Consider the following 22231-nt stretch of genomic DNA (forward strand, 5'->3'; position numbering starts at 1 on the left):
TCTTCATCATCATTATCCTCTTCATCATCATCCTCATCCTCTTCATCATCATCCTCATCTTCTTCATCATCATCCTCATCTTCTTCATCATCATCCTCATCTTCATCTTCTTCTTTTTGTCTTCCTCTTGCAGGTCACTGCTCATGCGCAGATTTTTTAATCGGTTAAAAAAAAAAAAAAAAAAAAAAAAAAAAAATCGGCTGATTTGCCCATCATTGCCGCGAAAATCGGCCGATCGGCAAAATCGGCCGATTGTTTTTCCAACTTTACCGATAAAAAAAATCTGCCAAAATACCGTAAAACGGCCGAACAAATAGCCCACTAACGATCCGAAAATCGGCCGATTTTATTTTCGGCCAAAAAATCGGCCGATTTTCGACCCATCTATGGCCTGCATAAGTGTTTGGTAAGGATAGTTACCTGTAAATGGATCTGCTCCAGCTGAGGGAACCAAATTTGATGAGGAGCCAGGCACATAACGGTTACCACCTGTAAGGCACAAATTTCAGGCTTAATCACTACTAGCTTCTTACCATTCCTGTAAAAGAAGCTCCAGGATAGCAAATTCACTGAAACCTAACATTCTCCCATATATTAACCAGTCAGATACAGTATGTCACTTGCACATAAAAAAAAGATACAAATAGTGAAAAGGGATAAAGCTCAGTTACATATTTCTTTAACCGCTTCCATACAGGGCACTTTTACCCACTTCCTGCCCAGGCCAATTTTCAGCGCTCTCACAATTTGAATGACAATTGCGCGGTCATACAACATTGTACCCAAACTAAAACTTTATCATTTTCTTCACACAACTAAAGCATTCTTTTGGTGGTATTTAATCACCACTGGGGTTTTTATTTTTTTGCTAAATTAACAAAAAAAAGACCGAAAATTAAAAAAAAAAAAAAAAAAAAACACACGTTTTTCTTTGTTTCTGTTATAAAAGTTTACAAATAAATAATTGTTCTTCATAAATTTAGGCCAATATGTATTCTGCTACATGTCTGGTGAAAATAACCCAAATTACGATGTATTATTTAGTCTGCAGGAAAGTTATAGAGTTCACAAACTATGGGATATATCTGAATATTGATCAGTCCTGAAGTACTGACAGCCAATCTAATTTCTTGAGGTCCAAGAATGTCAGAACAGTACAGATATCCCCAAATGACCCCTTTTTGCAAAGTAGACAGTCCGACGTACTTCATAAGAGGCATGGCGAGTTTTTTGAAGTTGTAATTTTTTTGTCATAATTGTCATAATGAAAAAATAAAAACAAAAATTTTTCACGATTTTTTAATTTTTTTTTTTTACATACTGTCACCAGTGCAGTACAGCGTCATCATATAACTGGCATGGCAGTGATCAGGGACACTGACTGGTGACAGTAAGAAAAAAAATATTTTTTTTTTATTTTTTTGTAATTTTTTTATTAGTTTTAATTTTTTATTACATTTTTTTTTCTTTTAAGATTTTTTTTCATATTTCACTATGACCAAAGTAGTACAATGTTACCATAGTAACATTGTACTACTTTGGGGAAGTGATCAGTATCTTTTTTTTTTTATACACAATTTGCTTACAGCAAAATATTACTTTGCTATAAGCAAGCATTTACCTGAATGACATTCAGGGTTTTTTTTTGTGCTTAGCTGTGATTTGACCACGGCTAATCACATGACACAGCTGGGCTGTGAGTGGGCCAGCTTGTGCATGTGATCGCTGTGACCATTCACAGCTAGACAGACTAGTATACAATGGATGGCATGAAAGGAAGCCATCCATTGTATACAACTGTCATGTGACCTGCTGTGATTGGTCACAACAGGTCACATGGTACAGGCAACGGGCCGGTACTCAGATCTATCATCGGCCATGTCCGAGGTACACGGCTGGTGACAGATCGCGCCACTGCGTGGCTCTGCGGGCATGCAAACTGCGCATGCCTGAAAGGACGCCATATGGCGTCCACCCAGAGGGACGAGGGGTTTTACAGGCCGCCATCTGGCTATAGGCCAGGTGGGAACCTGTTAAACTACCCCAGGCAATAGCTCATCCAGGTTTTTATATTTTTTTTTTTAGTAGGTGGATATTTTATAAAATTAGGGATAATCAGACTTTTAGACAAAGTGCTTTTAGACAAATCTGTACCGCAGATGCGCACTTGCCACCATCCTACGCTCAGAAGAAACTCAAGAAAGTCTTAGGGCCTGTTCACATCAGAATGGGAAACCTATGTTCAGTGCACGTTTCCCACACCGCATTCAAAATGCACTGAACTTGCGAACTGTAGCGGGTGTCAAAGCAATGCTAACGGCACCCCAACCGCAGCTTGCAAATACAGTGTGTTTGCCTACACCAGATTGCATTATACAGAAGTACCATGCAATATAGTTGCAGTATGTTTTTTGGTGTGGTGCAGTGTGGTTTCAGCCCTTTCAAATGAATGGGCTGAAAACGCTCTGCACTCAAATCACACAGACGTTCCTGTTTGATTCCTGGTGGGAACCGGCCCATATGGGGACTGTGCAGACAAGAAGCCAAGCAGATTGTACAAGTGGCATGTAAATACTGCTGAGGGCTGCAGGTCAAGTTAACTGTGTATCTGGGGTTGAAAAAGGACAACTGCGTTTTGCCTGAAAGTACACAATCCTTTAAAATTTTTCACAAGATATCTTAAAGATGATTTGACAATGAGGGAGACAGACAGACACAATATAAAACCATATTTTCAGTAAGAAACTAAAAGCAAAGATAGGAAGTCCTATCTGCTTCAAGTAAAGAAACATCTACACCACTAATCAAGCTGCAAACTACAGTTCATATTATTATTCTTATTTATAAGTTTGGCTAACCTTCTCCCAGAATGTGATTGCTAGGTTATAACTGACAATTACATGACCAGAAACCATTCTCACTGGAAATTGATCGTCAGTGGGGATGCCAGCTGCCAGTGACAACTGGAACTGAGGGCTATCTGTCATGCAGTGTTGACTGCTGGCTGTCAAAGGGGAGATGTTTAATAATGCTTCCCTGCCATGGGGTAACTGGGAACGGATTATGGGTTGGGAAGGCGTTAAAGTAATTAAATTTACCTGTAAATGGGTCAGCACCAGAAGCAGAAGCAGGAGAACTTCCAGGGATGTAACGTCCACCACCTGTAAAAGAGTACATAATGCTTTATAGATGATTGAAATTTGCAGAATGGATGACATCCGGTCATTGCTAAATATCTATTCCTGTATTTTGAAAGAAAGGTCCACTATTTCACAACTCTTACACAAAATGCTGAAAAGGACTCAATATGCCTTATGCTCAACAGGATGACATTTTATTAACGATAATTGTGCTTGTGTTACGTAGTTAGTCTGGTTGGAAAAAAAAAAAAAAGGCAAAAAAAGTCCATCTAGTTCAACCAATAGAAGGGGGAAGAAAATTATATACAATCTACACACACCTCCCAGAGGAAGGGAAAAAAACCCAATAAAGCATGATTCCCTTTGGGGAATCTTTCCTGATCCCCCTAGAGGTAAATTGGATATACCTTGGATCAGCTTTACTTATAAAATGTTAGTATCCAGTTATATTTTGTGCATCTAAAAGAATCCAGCTCTTTTATAAAATGGTCTACTGAGCTAGTCAGAACCAGCTCTTGAGGGAGTATATTCCATATTTTCACAGCTTTCTGTTAAGAAGCCTTTCCATGTTTGGAGGTTAAATCTCTTTTCCTCCAGATGTAAAGAATGTCCCCTTATCCTCTGTAAAGACTTTAAAGTTAATGACTCTAAACCAAGTTCACTATATGGACCACTTAAGTATTTATACATGGTGATCATATCCCCCTTAATCTCTTTTCAAGAGAGAAAAAATTCAGTTACTCTAATCCTTCCTCATAGCGGAGCTCCTCCATGCCTCCTATCAGTTTGGTTGCCTGTCTCTGCACTTTCTCCAGTTCCCCAATGTTCTTTTTATGAACTGGTGCCCAAAACTGAACTGCATATTCCAGATGAGGTATTACTAATGATTTTTACAGGGGCAAAGCAATGTCTTGCTCCTTCTCTGGAGTCTATACCTCTCTTAAAACAAGAAAGGATTTTGAGCATTTTAGAAAATGCAGCTTGGCATTGCATGCCAATATTAAGCTTATGAGCTACCAAAACACAGAGATCCTTCTCCACCATTGATTCCCCCAGCTGTTCTCTTCCTAGCATGTTTGTCGTATGTGTATTTTTAGCTCCCAAAAGCTTAATGTTACATTTATAAACATTGAACCGCATTTGCCACAGTTGTCTAAATTAAACAGTGCATTGAGGTTGACTTGTAAATTGGAGACGTCATGTAAGGATGTTATTCCACTGCACAGCTTGGTGTCATCTGCAAAGACTGAAATTATACTTTTAATCCCATACCGTAAATCATTTATAAATATATTAAAAAGTAAGAGTCCCAACACTGAGCCTTTGGGTATACCACTAACAACCATTCAGAGTATGAATCATTAACCACTACTTTCTGAATACGATCTTTTAGACAGTTTTCTAGCCATTTACAAACTGATTTTTCCAAGCCTGTAGACTTTTCCTTACACTTTAGCTGTGTGTGAGGAACTGTGTCAAACGCTTTTGCAATATCCAAGTATACTATGTCCACAGCTACTACTTTGTCTAAGTTTTTATTTACCTCCTGATTAAAAGAAATCAGATTTGTACAAGAACGTCTGCCCTTCATTACTCCATGTGGAGTATTGTTTAAAATATTTTCTAGCAAAAACCCTTCTATGTGGTCTTTTACTAAACTCTCAACTATCTTCCCGACTACAGAAGTTAAACTAACACAGGTCTATAATTACTTGGTAAAGACTTTGATCCTTTTGAAATATAGGCACCACATTGTCCTTACGCCAATCCAGTGGTACTATGCCATTCATTAAAGAGTCCCTAAAAATTAGAAACAATGGCTTTGAAATTACAGGGCTCAATTCTTTTAGGACATGTGGGTATAAACCATCTGGTCCAGGTGTTTGATTCACCTTTATTCTGTCTATTTCTGGACCATATGAATTTTCAGCCATAGTGGTTCATTTCGGGCTATGAAAATAGAATTCCCATTATGGACATAGCTCCCCTATGCTCCTTTGTCTACACAGAGCTGAATAATTTATTTAATTTGCCTTCTCTTTGCCCCCAGTCACCCACCCAGATAATAACGGACATCAGATTTTACTTGCAGTATTACACAGAGAAAACAGTGGTTTACTTTCTCTGAAAATTTAAAAACCCCTTATTAAAACTCATGATTCACAGGACACTTAATTGCCTAAACATCTCCATCAACCTTTACCTGTAAAGGGATCAGAGAATCCAGAAGGTGTAGCAGATATGGTCTGTCCCCCAGTGTTATCAATGATGAATTTGGCAACTTGATCTAAAAACATTGGGTTCAGGTCATTTCTTTGCAGGAAATTGTGTGCCACAAGCCATGGATCCTCAGTAATGTTGTATGGCAGCTTGTATGAAGGCCCACTTTCATTTACGTCAATTGTGAAAACATAATCATACTCCTAGAAGAGAAAATAAAAAAACTGTTCAGATTTCTACCTGTACAAAATGCCTGTCTTATACAGAACAAGAAAAATACAGAAGTAATCACGGAACGCCTGTAAAAGCCAGAGAATCTGTCAGCTGTGATCATAGAAGCACAGTGCCCAAATGACTGGGTGAAATCACTAGTGAGTAAACTTTAAAGTGGTTCTACAGGTTGAAAGATTTACCTTCATGCATTCTATGCATAAAAGGTAAAAATCCTTCAGTGTGCTGCTCCACCCACAGCCCCCAATGCCAGCGATGTGCACAAGAGAAGCAGCTCTTCCAGGTCTCTCCCTCCTCATTGGTTGAGACACAGCAGTGGGAGCATTTAGTCAGTGAGGAGGGAGCAGGGTGTGGGGCCAAGCTGCGGTCTGTCCTATGGACTCAAGAGGCAGCTCAGGAGCAAGCATGCACGAGTGTTCCCCCTGGGGGGAAGGGGGGGGAAAGAGAGCCAGAACAGCCATTGCACTGAGCAGGTAAGTATAACATATTTTTTTTTTTTTTTTCTTAATAAAACCTGAGCCTTTAGTGTTACTTTAAAAATTCTGTATGCTATGCTAGAATACATTGTCTCTGGCTGCATAGCAAGCTGTATGTTGACAAGTTCTCTGTAAATCTGAAATGTCTCTGAAGATATTTTAAGCAAAACAAAGTAGGTTCATACTTTTCCTTCAAACAGGACTTTCCCAGAAGTTTGCTGAGTAGCTCCTGAAGAACCAACTACATCTCCAATCTTCATCCAGCGTCCCTCACCAACACTCCATTGATACGCTTCCACTTTACCACCATCATTTACTAAACGGGTCTGTCCTTCTTTAGTACCTATAAAAAAAAAAAAAAAAAAAAAAAAAAAAAAAGGGCTTACTCTAAGCTAAAAGCACATGGTTTCATAAGAACTAACCCTAAGTGTACGAGTCCCTTGCCATTAAAATTGAAGACCCAATGCTACTTAACAAAATACTCACAACATACAGCAACAAAAAACCTCAATTAAAATGTAAATAAAACGTGAATATTTTGACACTCTATTGATAGGAAACCATTGTCTTTTTATAGCTTTATTAGTTATATAGAACAATGTAATAAGCTTAATGTAAAATTACTTTATTAGTGACTGTCAATGTTTTACAATCCTAGGTTCTGCATACAGGTTATAAACATAATTGTACATGGGACAGCCATATTTGCTCATTTCAAATGTAAGTTCTACTTTCTGCTTTGGTGAACTGCACTGTGACGTTGCACCACGGTTGATCACTCTCTGCGTAGTGCTCTCTATAGTAGACTCTCTCCAATACGAACGGATCCTATGTCAGCTGTTCTTAAGCATTGTAATACTTAATTACATTGCCTGATATATGGTTGTCTACTATGGGCAACATTTATGTTTCTGTATATTAATTTTAAAACTCTAAACATGGAACAGCAAGCAAACAAGAAAGGAAGCAAGAGTGACTGATGCTTTTTTTTTTTTTTTTTTAATTTCTTAACACACTTCACCTGCAAATTAAGACCTTTACTCTTGTCCTGCCACTCGTTCCTCTGATTTTCACACTTTTGCAGGACTAAGACCTCTTCCAGGACTGTCAGATGTCCATATCCCTCACAACATGCTGTGCTTCAATTCATTACATTTCAAATGTGAGGATTCTGATGGAGTTAAAGGATAAGCTCACCTTTTGAAAAAAATAAAATAATAATAAATGCACATTGTTTTGCAAGTAAAAAAAAAAAAAAAGTGCATTTATTATTTTTTATCTATAAGGATCCTGCAGAGCATTGCACCTGTGATCAGCAGATCGTCGGTGCAATCTTAGGTTACTGCAGACTCACAAGATAGCAGTCTACCTGTACCTCATACAGGCAGGCAGTTACTTGAGAGCAGGAAGAATCAATGAACTACCAGATCATTCACCAGTGCCCTCATAGTTCATTGAGAACTATAAGCCATCAGCCGCAATGGCGAACGGTACTTGTAGGCTATTCATCCAAAGGAATCTGTGAATGAATGATTCAGTAGCGTGGGCAGAGCCCCAGATGGACGTGCATTTTTCAAATTGTGACGGATGCAGGGAGAAGATCCCCGCCTGCTGTCGCAGGAGGGGGGGGGGGTTGAGGGATTGGGGGTTTGTGCTGCATATGCTGGAACATGTTCCACCCTAAAACGTGTGGAAGATGTAACCTGTTCCAAAAGGTGAACTTATCCTTAAAATAAACCATTACTTTAATAACAACTCAAAATGTGTACTGAATAAAACATACCGAGACCCACATACATCTGTATTTAATTGCACCCACCTGGTTCACTTAGGTGCTCTTTTCCTGGAAGCTCCTCTATTTTGATGTCTCCCAAGTCACCAATTTTTGGATCTATAGTTGCTTGTGACAATTCATCTTCAAATGCTTGCAATTCCTCAGCACTAGCCGTCCGCTCTTGGCTCTCTGTAAACACTCGGATGATACCATCACTAAACAGAAAATACACATGCTTTTTTTCTTTGCATGCTTTGTTTTTGTCAGAAATATTTTGCATTGTATTAATGTTGGATTCTAGGCGGATATTAAAAAGACACAAAATGGCTCTATATTTATTGGGCATCACTACATGTATTTTTTATAAATACAAGCAGAACCTTAATTTGTCCTAGTATCAGCCTCCTGCAATACTGTACAGCAGTACCAAGACTGGGAGAGGTAGAAGCAGCACAAGAAGCCAATATAAGCCTCCCAATAGTTGGACACAACATGGAAGAGAACAGAGCATCGCGACCCCCCATCCCCCCCGATATTTATGATACATATAATCCAACCAGCTGGAACCAACAGTGCCTCACTGAGACTCCATTATATTATAACAGGGACTGTATCTTATTCACCAGCGGTATTGACATGCATGCCATCTATTATCCTCAGCATTACATATCCAGTTATAAACAAGGCGGCCTTACCATTAACTGGAATCTAACAGATCAAGATTTATTGTGAATGATCAGCTGCCTATCACCCTATGTGCTCCAGTGCCCACCCAAGGGGACCACCCACACTGTGGATATACACTCAAATAAGTAACCTCTACTGTAATCTCATGTGTCCTGCGGAAGCATAAGAAAAAAAAAAAGTTGACCAATGAGGACTCACCAGCACGATCTCTGTTGTATATGCAATACAATCAATCCTGGATATATTTATTGCTATTGTGTGGTAGAGTGAGTCAGCCAGTAAATCCCTACATCTCTTTTTCGTTTGACATATATTTGGTATTGATGGATGTGGCACTTGAGCGGTTTAGTCTATTTTACATTGGACTTAAAGTTAATCTGTCAGCCATTTTTAAATGTTTAAAAGTAACAGCCAATCAAAACAGCAGGAATCATAGGGTGAATGTTTTCCCTTTGTTAGCTAGAAATCCTCCTCTGCTAGCACTTCTGATCCTAGCTTTGCATTGTTGTTAATGTTTTGACCATGCCCCTCCTCACCTGGTGATAATTGCGGTCAACTGACCATAACCTGCCCAATGAAAAAGCCCCAGTGACCAATAAGGGTGCTCCCACTGGACAGTCAGGCCTAATAACAAAGTGAAGTTGTGATCGGAGGAGCACACAGAGCAGAATTTACTAGCTTACAAAAGGTAATCATAGGCATGCTGCGGTATCTGGTCTAAATAACATACAGTATTTACAGTGCAGCTGAGTCCACAGAACAGCTCAGTATTTTAACTTCTTGTTATTATATTTCAATAAGAATCATACCTGGCTCCCACAACAATGTCTCCATTATCCAAGACACAGCAGCACCATACGGACTGGGCAGGCAAGCGGACCGTCTGAGTGCATTCTCCACCCCTCCAAATCCTCATTGATCTATCCTCTCCTGTAGTCACAAAATCTAAAAAAAAAATAGTGCACAAGCACACCATTATTTTTACAGGAAAAAAAAAAAAATATATCACTTCAGATCCCTAAAAGCAAATATACAGTGGATATAGAAAGTCTACACACCCCTGTTAAAATGTCTGGTTTGTGTGATGTAAAAAAATTACAACAATAAATCAATTGAGAACTTTTTCCACCTTTAATGTGACCTATAAACTGTACAACTGAATTGGAAAAAAAAAAAAAAAAAAAAAAAAGCCTGAAATTTTTTTTTAGGGGTGGAAGTATACATAAAAAAACTAGAATAATGTGGTTGCATAAGTGTGCACACCCCCCTATAACTGAGGATGTAGCTGTGTTCAGAATTAAGCAATCACATTCAAAATCATGTTAAGTAGGAGCGAGTACACACCTGCCATTTAAAGTGTTTCTGAATAACCCCCAAAAAGTTCAGCTGTGCTAATAGGTCTTTCTTGACATTTTCTTAGTCGCATCCTACAGCAAAAGCCATGGTCCGCAGAGAACTTCCAAAGCATCAGAGGGATCTCATTGTTAAAAGGTATCAGTCAGGAGAAGGGTACAAAAGAATTTCCAAGGCATTGAATATACCATGGAACAAAGTGAAGACAGTCATCAAGTGGAGAACATATGGCGCAACAGTGATATTACCAAAAACTGGACGTCCCTCCAAAATTGATGAGAAGATGACACTATAACTGGTCTGGGAGGCTGCCAAGAGGCCTACAGCAACATTAAAGGAGCTGCAGGAATATCTGGCAAGTACTGGCTGTGTGGTACATGTGACAACAATCTCCCATATTCTTCATATGTCTGGACTATGGGGCAGAGTGGCAAGACAGAAGCCTTTTCTTAAGAAAAACATCCAAGCCTGGCTACATTTTGCAAAAACACATCTGAAGTCTCCCAAAAGCATGTGGGAAAATGTGTTATGGTCTGATGAAACCAAGGTTGAACTTTTTGGCCATAATTTCAAAAGATATGTTTGGCGTAAAAACAACACTGCACATCACCAAAAGAACACCGTACCCACAGTGAAGCATGGTGGTGGAAGCATCATGCTTTGGGGCTGTTTTTCTTCAGCTAGAACTGGGGCCTTAGTCAAGGTAGAGGGAATTATGAACAGTTCCAAATACCAGTCAATATTGGCACAAAACCTTCAGGCTTCTGCTAGAAAGCTGAACAAGAAAAAGGAACTTCATCTTTCAGCATGACAATGACCCAAAGCATTCATCCAGATCAACAATGGAATACCTTCACCAGATTAAAGTTTTGGACTGGCCAAGCCAGAGCCCAGACCTAAATCCGATTGAAAATCTGTGGGGTGATCTGTACACAGGAGATATGCTTGCAATCAGACAGATTTGGAGTGTTTTTGCAAGAGTGGGTAAATACTGCCAAATCAAGATGTGCCATGCTGATAGACTCATACCCAAAAAGACTGAGTGCTGTAATAAAATCAAAAGGTGCTTCAACAAAGTATTAGTTTAAGGGTGTGCACACTTATGAAACCATATTATTTTAGTTTTTGATTTTTACTTCCCTCCACCGAAAACATTTCAGTTTATTGTTCAACTGAGTTGTACAGTTTATCGGTTTCATTAAGCCCAGGTTCACGTATATGCGCTGTGGTACATCGCATGTAATTCGCACAGGAACCGCATCCCTGTGCAAATCACGTGATTTGTGTGCGGCGTGATTGGAGCCATACATTTTATATAGCTCTAATCGCACTGCATCCACACCAAAAAGGTGCAGGACCCTTTTTTTGGTGCACACTAGAATCGGATCGCATGGGTATTCACACCTATGTGATCCAATTCTGCACATCGCACCATGTTTTGCGGACCAATTTCAGGGTGTTGTTAACCTAACATACACTCCCGCAGCGGTTCGCATAAACGGGGTGTGATTCTGATGCGGTGCAAAATTCGCACACAAAACGCTGCAAATTCTGAATCGCATCAGTGTGAATCCAGGCTGAAGGTGGAAAAAGTTCCGAAATGATTTATGTTTGTCTCATTTTTTTTAAATCACAGAAACCTGACATTTTAAACAGGGGTGTGTAGACTTTTTACGTCCAGTGTACATACTGTAGATAATTGAAAGGAACTCCATATGAATTTCTGGATTCATTCAATGGTCACCACCAGTTAGGGCCATAGTGTATAATCTGACTGTTTACTCTTCTTGCAGGTTGTTACCCCCTTTTTTAGGTCTTTGAGACATGTATTTTTATTTTATACATATATTTATTTCAGGTACTTACATAGCACGATCAATTTACGCAGCGCTTTACACATATATTGTACATTCACATCAGTCCCTAACCCTCAGGGGTTGTACAATCTAAGGTCCCTAACTCACATTCATACATACACATACTAGGGCCAATTTAGCCAGGAGCCAATTAACCTACCAGCATGTCTTTGGAGTGTGGAAGGAAACCGGAGTACCCGCAAACTCCAGTTGGCTGGGATTCAAACCAACAAGCCGAATATATATATATATATATATATATATATATATATATATATATATATATATATATATATATATATATATATATATATATATATATATATATATATATATATATATACACACACACACATATACATACACACACACACATATACTGCATACATACCAACGTATGTATGTATGTGTGCATGCTCTCTCTCTCTCTCTCTCTCTCCCTCACTCTCTAACAAGGCAATCTTAAAGGGCCCTTGCATTCTGCACAAATGTATCCTATCTTAGTCTACCATAAGTTTTTAATCCCTTGCTCCTTTAGGTCCTCTTTCAAATCGCTACCCTTATTTTCTGTGATTTTTTTCCTTGCATTGTATAAAATTTATTTGGAATTTTTACTCCCAGCCTTATCACAGGGCATGAGGGCATCTGAGATGCCATTCAATAAATATAAAATTTTCTATTGCTACCATCTTTTGATTCTTTTGCGTTTTTAATTTTAGACAAAACCAGCTACTAAAACGGTTTATTTTTTGCTGAAATTAATCATTTATTAAATTGTAATTAATAATTTACGGACCTTTGGCATTCTGAATTGTGATGTCTGGTGTCATTTTACTTTTCTTTGAGCAGAGCTAGGCTCTGTTTAGTGTCATCTATCACAGCCGAACAGAAGGTACCATAACATTCCCTGCCTTCAGATGAACTTACTGGATACCATTTTCCCTTCAATAAGTTCCTTTTAAAAATGTCAGTTTGTTTGTCTTGCCTGTGCAGACACACCATACTGGAAGTTGAAAGTGGGAACCAGAAGCTATGCATAATACCCTTCCCCTAAACTATGTTTTTCAAGTGAAATTTGTGGCACTCAAGCAATTTCTGTGAATGTAAAAACAAGACTTTTTAAAGAGGAGATAGATTAAAGAAGGCAAGAAATCCCCACATAGATATACCCGCTTCCTCCAAAGATCCCAACCCACTTATTTACAGTGCATTGTGGTCGGAGTACCATTATTCTTCCACAGGACCAAAATATGCTATGGCTGCACCACAGCAAAGCAGAGACTTCCTTAAAAGCGGTAATAAAGTCTTGTTCTTGATTTAAAAAAAAATGGTCCCCATGCAGGCTTAGGTCATAATGCACTAGTACATTATGACAGACTTGCCTGCAGATGTAGCCCTCCAGCGCTGCGCTGACAGGGCTCTTCCTAGTCTCCGGTGGCTTTCATTTTCGCATGGTCTTCCTTTCAGGTTCTCGATCTTCAGCTGCTTGAATGGTCGAGCTGCAGGTGACGTTACTCCACGCACATGGCAGGAGGGGACATTTATGACAGAAGAGACCACTAGGGTCTCTTCCGTTATAAAAATCCTGTCTGTCGGCGGATTTTCAATTCCAAGACTTTACTACCACTTTAAACAAAGTATTTACATTTCACTACTTCTAGAATATATCCCATAATAAATTGTTTATTCATCATTTAAAAGATAGTGAACAGAAGTATCCATATCATTCTTTTATGCCCAGTTATACAGCTGGAACTACTTGTTCATAGCACAGCTACAGTCTAAAACATTTTAAAGCAGAATTTCAGCCCCCAACCAAAATTAAAAGTCAGCCGCTACAAATACTGTTGACTGCTGACTTTTAATATTAGGGCACTTACCTGTCCAGGGATCCAGCAGTATCCTCACCCCAAGCAGATTCTTCAATCGGATGTCGGGTGCTGGTTCCACCATCTTGACCAAGGGAAACCTTGCGGGTTCACAGCGGGTTTCCCACTGTGCGTGTGCTGTGTGACTGGGCCGCAGTCCTCTGTGACCTGTTGATGTTCCGAGAGGGCTGCAAAGGGGGGGGGGGGGGCTTGGGGGTTAGGAACGCAGCAAACTGAGCCGGAAGTTGGAGTGGGTACCCACTCCCACCCCCATAAAAGATGCCAAATGTGGCAGCGGAGGGGGGGGAAGGAGGCAGATAAGTGGAGCTTCCACTTTTGGGTGGAACTCCGCTTTAAATTTATTTATTCTAATTTACACACTTCTGTTTCAGCTGGCCATCATAAGTGCATAATATCAAAATAAGGGCTTCAATGGAGTGGGATGGGGGCAATGAGAGTTTAACTTGACAGGATTCTGGAAATCACCTTTACACTAAGGCTAGATTCACACTATTGTGTCTCTGCGAGCTGCAATTTGCATAGGCATGGCAGCTCATTCATTTGAATGGGCTGCCGTACCTCCTGAAGCACAGGGCAAAGGTCCCTGCAGTATTTTAGAAATTGCAGCCTGCACGGGAACCGTAAGTGCAGTGTGGTTCCACTACATGAGGCATGCCATTAGGATTAATGGCACCCACACACATTTCCTGCATTTTTCTGTGCGGGTGGTTGCGATAAAAAGGTGTGGTCCTGCAGCGGCAATCACCCACACAGATGTGAACCTAGCCTAAGACTGTAAGCAGTGAAAATGTTACTTTACAATCTCTTTATGGGCAGTTTTCTGACACTGAAAATTAATATCCTATAAAATAACAGTTCTGATGTGAAATGTTTCATTATGTACAAATATGAAAGGCAACCCCAAGTAGTCATGTACAACTGCTATACAGATTTATTTCTTACCTCTGGAATTTGGAAAAAGGCATATACTATAAATATAATTTGTGTGACTGTAGTAGATTTGTACACATTCCCCAGTAATCAGCCACCTCCTCACAGAAGAATCATTGGAACAAGACAGAAATTCAGACTCATTTACTGTTGCCAATCCTCGTACACAATCTTCGTGTCCTAAAACATTGTTTAAAAAAAAAAAAAAAAAAAAGGCTCATGGTAATCAGCTGCAGTTAGATATAGACAATCATTCTTATAGATCATTTAAACACAACAAACTTACAACAATGATCGAACAGGTCCTGTTGCCATTAGCATGCTTGTTTGCAAATCTTGTTCAAAATTTTGTAGGGAACCTTGTTATGAAACTCTGGCCTCCTGTAGGACTAATCGAGCCATTGACAAAAAAGGAGTGTACCTCAACATTGTTTTTTTAAAATAACATACAGAGGTGAATGGCCTTTTCAAACATCTTCGGGGGCAACATTGAAAATACACAAATACTTTAAATCACATGCTTGGGACAGGTCTTAAAGCTGAACACGGTGCTTTGGAGCAGGATTTCAATTCAGCCACTGTATGCACAGTACCTCTTCATATATAGAGTAGTCATAATTCCTTAACAGCACCAACATATACTGACAATATGGCTGCTGTAACCCCACCTTTTATAGTAAAAGAGCCCTTGTAACTCAGCTGCCGGGACAAAGGCTAAGCAGTGCATTATGGGTTATTCTTGACTTCTAGCACAAAAAAGTATTGGCCAAGAGTTCAGAATCAGGCACAAACACAAATCTCAGACATCCTCCTTGAAACCAAAATTTGAAGCAGTTTGAACCTAATCCCTAACTCTTGCTAGTTGAAAAGGGATATCATTTATATAGCTCTGTTTTTAACAACTGAAAATCTAGCTTACCATAATGTACTATATATTCTGTTGGAATAAATTAAAATCGCAATAACAAACAAAGAGCCATTTTATGAACTGTAGCTTTAAGAACTTCGACTGCTAACATACAACACTTTCATGTGACCTACTGACACCATCAGTATAAGATGTTCTAAAGTTTCCCAAGTCACCTTATTGCTTACAGATTGTTGGCCTGTAAGAGATAACAGATCAACAATTGCAATACATATTAAAGTGTCTCCGCTTTACATAACATGCAAGGTCTATGAACAGTCCAAATCAATGATGCCTCAGGCCAAATACCACACAAGAGAAACACAAACAAAATGACTAATTTAGCTTAGGTGATACTTAAGGATATCAAATAGTCCCATTTACATTGTTTAATTGATACACATTTGTTATATTTGCAACAAGAGTGTTGCTCCTTAGAGACCTTCAACAGCTCTGTTTAACTACAATAGACCTGAAACTAATGTGCTCAGCCCATCTACCCACAGCCATGCATACAAAAGATCTGGAGAAAAAAAAAAAATTGCCTTTTGACATTTTCCTGTCCATATAACAGGTTAATCACTTCCTGATATAAAAACGGCCGGACGGTGGCACTGCAGGGTTGGGTGGCCGTTTATAAACGGCCTCCCAGCACCCTGCTTGTGCGCGCTCCCCGGGAGTGTGCAGCACCGGGATCCGTTGCCTGTTGTGTCCTCCGGACACAGTGAAACACCAATCGTCGGACGGGACCTCTGTACGAGGTCCCGATCATGTGATCACTGATTGGCCAATCAGTGATCACATGCAAAGTAGTAAGCAAGATGTCACTTGTGACATCATTGCTTACTACGTATGAAATCTGTGAATGATCACAGAGGTCACATGGTACAAGGCTATTCACAACAGCCTTGTACCATGTGACAAGCTGTGACCAATCACAGCTCACTCAGTAGTTCTCAATGGTTACAAGAATGCAGACCGAGAGAAAGAGAAATTATTGCTTTTACATCCTATATGGGTGTAAAAGCAGTGTGTAAAAAAAAAAAAAAAAAATCTTCATCACCCCCTAAAAGTAGTACAGTGTCACCATGATGACACTGTACTGCTAGGGTGACAGTATGTAAAAAAATAAATATAAAAAAAAAAGTTTAAAAATTATAATATTTTTGGTTAGAAACTAATTTGGCTTATTTTTCTAAAAAGATAACGGAATAAATTTTGGCCAAGATTTATGATGAAATACTATTTGCAAAATTTTATAAGAAAAACACTTTCAAAATTTTTGGACATTTTCATTTAGATAGCAAAAAAAAAAAAAAAAATCCCAGCGGTGAATAAATACCACCAAAATAAAGTTTTATCTGTCTCAAAAAAAAGGCAAAAACTTCATATGGGTACAGTGTTGCATGACCGCGCAATTGTCATTCAAAGTGTGATAGCGCTGAAAGCTGAAAATTGCCCTGGACAGGAAGGGGGTAAAAGTGTCCGGACTGGAAGTGGTTAATGAATAAATGCCGTTTGAAGGTTATGAGCATCTGGTATTTAAATAAGGTAATCACAGGTCTTTGATGTTCATCTTAACACACCTAAGAATGTCCTCTCACACCGTCCTGCTTTCCATAGCTTGATGGACTTGTCAGCTGATCCAGACAACATTAAACCTTGTTCAGGCAAAATCTTCACAGCCCATACAGCAGCTGTATGGCCCTATGAAGGAAAGAAAAAAAAAAAATAATGTTATATCCTGGGTCTTCTAATTCACATATTTAAAAAAGTCAGTCAAATGGTTTACCATGGTGCAAATGTCTTTCCACTATATTCACAAAAGCATCTACAACCAGTATACTAGATGTGCTTTAAACCTCAGACATGAAATATGAACAAAACATATCCCTCTATACAGTTTACTTATCTCAAGGCAGAGCACTAAAACCGGCCATAGAGGAGTTTAAAGTCGAACGTTCTATCAAAAAACAAAATTGCTCATGCGATTGTAAAAGAAAAAAAACACCCCCACACACGGCATGTTAGATCAGGCACTTTCAACTGTGGAACGAAAGTAGTGTGTCACAGCTGGCACCCTAATGATGCAAAAAACGAACAATTAGACGATCAACACAAATTTCTTTTAGTTTTGGACTCATGTATGGCCGGCTTCAGTGTCATTTCTGCCTGCTGCCTCATTCCTCTGCTATCTGTACAAGTCACTTCTAACAAGATTTTCCTGACAAGGAGAGAAAAATGGTGATAGGAAGGATCGCCAGCACACACCCTGTGATTGACAGCTTCAGTTCTGTTCTAGTGTGCTGTGGGTGGGGGGGGGGGGGCTGTGTCCCTTCCCTCTAATCAGCTCTCACGGAGCACTGCAGTGTAGAACTTCACCTCCTGCTTTTCTGAGCTGAGAGATCCTGTGTAAATTTTGCACTTTGAATGGCTGCACAGAAAAGACCACTAACGATAAACTGGTACAACTTGTGTAGGAGGATTTGTTTCAGTTCTGTGTATCACAGATCATTTATGTCTGAATCAGGCAATAAATCACATGTCTATGGGTCAAGCAGATGCTCATCAGCTGACTTCCCTCAAGGGAAGCAATCAATCTGGGTAATTAGATTTAGGTTCTTATGGATGCAGCCTTTCACCAACTTTTGAGCCATGTTAATTTTAAAGCTCAACTCTGGGCACAAAAAAATAAAAAAAGGACTAACTTTGCTCATTTTTGTCTAGGGGTAGAAAAGTAAGTACTTATCAGTCCCACAAAGACTCCTTTCTAGCTGCTCCAGGCCACAGTTGCACTCCTCAACATACAAAGCAGGGTGATAGACCTGCCTTGTACATGATTTTGCTGCTGGACCACCCACAGTTCAGAGCACCAGAGGGGGCATGAACAGGGTTAAGACAAGTAATGTAGCCTTCCCCAAAAATCTAATGAGCCCCTTGCATTGTGGGGAAGGGGGGCACTGCAAGGGTTTTTTTGTTTGTTTGTTTTTTTTAAAGCGTTTACTGCCTCATTCCTACTTCCATCAGTGCCTCTCAAAGAAAGGTTTTGCTTGCTAATGCTGCAGTTTGCATCTCATAACTGCTTTTTACACATTATTACACAGCAATTAATTATGCGTTGAAGAACAGATTACATGATGTTTACAGAAAGCAATGGCACCAGTCAATTTATAACTAGCTTTTTTAAACTAAGGTGCACATGGAAGGGCTATGAACAGAACAAGCCCTAGGCATAAATGTCCTAGCACACTTATCAGACAGCCAGAAAGAGACACAATTTCAGTTAAAAAACGGGTTTTGATTGCACAACATTTGAAAGGACACACTAGAAGCCCAAGCACAGCACAATGGCTTGAGGAATGAGCTATCGCCAGGCATATTTTCCAGCTTCTGAAGAAAATTGAAGAGAGGTTTGTATTTTCTAATGAGATGCTCCCATTCATTCTCCAATTGTGTAACTCTGAGTAAACTAGTATCAAATCAAATATATGGCAAATTCTGATGAAGCCTTAGGTGCATTAAATTCTTGGATTCCAACACAGCTTTAATGGTAAGCTAGCCTTTTATCATCTAGCAATGTGTCTCCCATCAAAAGCATGAAAATATATAATGCATAAATATCCCTTCAACATACCAATTTTAAAAGACGGAGATTATTATAAAAAGGAAGCAAGAGTGTTTGTTATTTTCCTCATTGCTAAGAATGACTACGCCTTGCATGCACTTGAACATTTTACCAACGAAATGTAAATCTAGACTGATAAACGAAACCTAAGCAAACTGCATTTCTATCTTGAAAATGTATGACAAATAACAGTAGAACAGGCCGTCACCTGTAAGGTCATCATGCACTTATCATTCAGCCACACTTTTCCAGTTGTGTCCCATGATCCACTTAATAAGGTTCCAAACTTGCCAGAAGAAAGACTGCACACTAAAAGAAAAAAGAAAATAGGAACAATGTTTTCCATAATGTAGCATTTTTTGTTTAGGTACACTTTTTTGACTGTTGACCCAGTATGAAATCTGGTCCGGTATCCAGGTGAAAAAGAATGGAAAGATTGCCCACTCACCAGAAACGCAATCTTAATGCACTTGGGTATGCCGGTCTGGTCTACGACTCCCTCCTTTGGCCTGGACAGGTCACCTGGTGTAAAAGCGCAGTACAGAGCAACAAATGTATAGATGCTCATAGTGTAGTATTGAAAGAAATGTATTGAGCATAAAGAGATAAAGTGTAGGTGGTGTACATACACAGGTATATAAAAGCACAGGGTGACTGAGTATAAGCAGCAATGCAGCATAAAGCGGCTGAATACACTGACCAGTATACAAAAAAAAAAAAAAAAAAAAAAGTGGCCGCCGGACCTCCCTGATCTGGCGGCGTGACGTCAAGGCATGCAAGGGCTCCTCCTAGACGCGTTTTGTATAATAATACGTCTACTGTAGGGGTGATGCATTATAGTGTATTCAGCAGCTTTATGCTGCATTGCTGCTTATACTCACAGTCACGCTGTGCATGTACACCACCTACACTTTATATCTTTATGCTCAATTTTCTTTCAATACTACACTATGAGCATCTATACATTTGTTGCTCTGTACTGAGCTTTTACACCCCAGCCCAGGATTCCAGGTGACCTGTCCAGGCCAAAGGAGGGAGTCACAGACCAGACCGGCATACCCATAACCATACAGAGGGACCTCCTAGTACCAGGCAGTACCTGCACTGGACCTCCAGCCATTTGAGATCTCTATATGCACATTAAGATTGCGCTTCTGGTGAGTAGGCAATCTTTCCATTCTTTTTCACCTGGATACCGGACCAGATTTCATACTGGGTCAACAGAATCATCACGATATTCAACTTTGGACTCATTTTTTATACTTATATAGAGGTGTTTTACATATGACTTTTATATACATTTTCGTGTTTTATAGGATATCATTTTATTTATACTTACTTGTCACAGAAAGGTTTTGTGGTTCCTTTTGGTGCATATAGCTGCTTTCATGTGCGCTTGCTAGGTCTTGACTATTTTTTTTATCCAGCACTGTGCCCCTCTGTAGCAGCTCTCTCCTCTCTCCCTGAATTCACAGGATAGGAAGGCAGCAGCGGGAGCTAGCCAAGCTGCGGGGGGTGGGGGGGCTGGGGCGTGCCACGCTCTGTGTGTCTATGGACACAAACAGCCCAGCTTCGGAACAATCCCGCACATATGCCCCCATAGCAAGCGGTTTCCTATGGGGAACTCAGAAGAGGAGGAGCAGACGACACTGATGGGGGAACCCCAAAAGAGGAAGTTTAGGGCTGCTGTGTGCAATACTATTTTACAGAGCAGTTAGTATAACATGTTCATTATTTTTAAAAATTAACCTTTACAACCGCTTTAAAGGAAATCTGTTACAAACGTGACTAGTTGCCAGACTGTTACACTGACATTTTGTTTTCAGCTTAGGTTCATACTAGCTGCTACATAATCAATCATACATTTTTTTTGGTGTGTTATTGATACATTTTCATGCTTTGCATTGTTTTGCCGATTGTTATACACAAAACCCTGCCAAAAAACGCATGCACATGCATTTTTCAAGCGCTCTTTATATAGACTATAGGACCACAAATGTACTATGCTGCACCAAAAGCAGCATCTACATTTCTTAACAAAAAAGAAAAAAAGAAAAAAAACCTTCACTGCATCATGTTGCATTGATGTGACTAGGCATCATCGAAGGTAATACGATTTCCATTGTCATGCACTGAAGTGCAACAGCAGAGACAGGAGAAATTACACTAGTGTGACTGGGTCCTAAAGTCTGAGTTACTGACTCAGAATAAGGCCTCGTTCACACGGGGTGTACATAACCATACTCCTGTGAAGAGCTGCGTTTACCTGCACAAGGATGCATGCAGGAAGCCTATTGCTGTCAATTAAGAAGTAGTAGCTGCATGGACACACTAGTTCCAGGTGTTAAAGTGATACAAACATGTCACAATTACCTGCTCGGTGCAGTAGTTTTGCACAGAGCAGCCCACATCCTTCTCTTCTGGGGTCCCCCACCAGCACTACCGAAGCTTGCTATGGGGGCATCCGAGCAGGCAAGCTCCCGATCCACAGTTCTGTGTATCCATTCACACACACAGCCATGGCTTGGTCCCACTCCTTCCCTCTCCTGATTGGCTCACTAGCTGTGATTGACCTCTGTGGGAGCCAATGGCTCCTGCCTTATCCAATCAGGAACCGAGGCTCTTGTGGACATTGCTGGATCGGGATGGGGCTCAGGTAAGTGTTAGGGGGGCTTCTGGCTTAAATTATTGGTTGTATAAAACTTGGGATTGGTTTGAGTCCAGTTTTATGACATTCGCTTTTGAATTCTCAATATTGTGGACAGCTCCCACCCATATACCTTGATAATATAGTTTACATATATAACACTGTTCAACAAATTTTTATTTTTTGCCAGTTTTGGAAACAAAAGGATCCATTTCTTAATGAATTTCACATTCTAAGTTCAAATATAACAATGAAATTTGTCAATTGGCTCTAGTTTTTCTGTAAACGGAAAGTTTTCTACTATAGGCGTAATGACTACATAATGCAGAATAATTATATAGATAGATGTCTTTCCACAAATATAAAGCAAGTGATATAGACTACATAACAAAGCCTAAATGGCATAATATATTGCATAGGATTACCAAGAAAAATTATAGCCATAAGCTAAGTTGAATCATTTTAATACTTAGGATTCTCACTAGTTTTGTCTTCA

The 22231-nt window shown here is 39.7% G+C and overlaps 1 protein-coding gene across 1 annotated transcript in view; it reads right to left on the minus strand.

Moving 5' to 3' along the window:
- Positions 1-22231, minus strand: part of PLAA (phospholipase A2 activating protein) — a 45348-nt gene that overhangs the window by 12868 nt on the left and 10249 nt on the right. The window contains exons 3-11 of the mRNA XM_089678046.1: positions 19297-19397; positions 17050-17170; positions 14569-14736; positions 9338-9473; positions 7887-8056; positions 6253-6410; positions 5344-5563; positions 3099-3161; positions 421-489 (exon numbers count right to left, since the gene is read on the minus strand). Of these exons, the coding sequence (XP_089534172.1) occupies positions 421-489; positions 3099-3161; positions 5344-5563; positions 6253-6410; positions 7887-8056; positions 9338-9473; positions 14569-14736; positions 17050-17170; positions 19297-19397 (1206 nt within the window). The remainder of the gene's footprint in view (positions 1-420; positions 490-3098; positions 3162-5343; positions 5564-6252; positions 6411-7886; positions 8057-9337; positions 9474-14568; positions 14737-17049; positions 17171-19296; positions 19398-22231) is intronic.

This window comes from Staurois parvus, unplaced genomic scaffold, assembly GCF_062004578.1.
Source record: "Staurois parvus isolate SC_StPar_1 unplaced genomic scaffold, SC_StPar_1.0 ptg000198l, whole genome shotgun sequence".
Lineage (NCBI taxonomy): Eukaryota > Metazoa > Chordata > Amphibia > Anura > Ranidae > Staurois > Staurois parvus.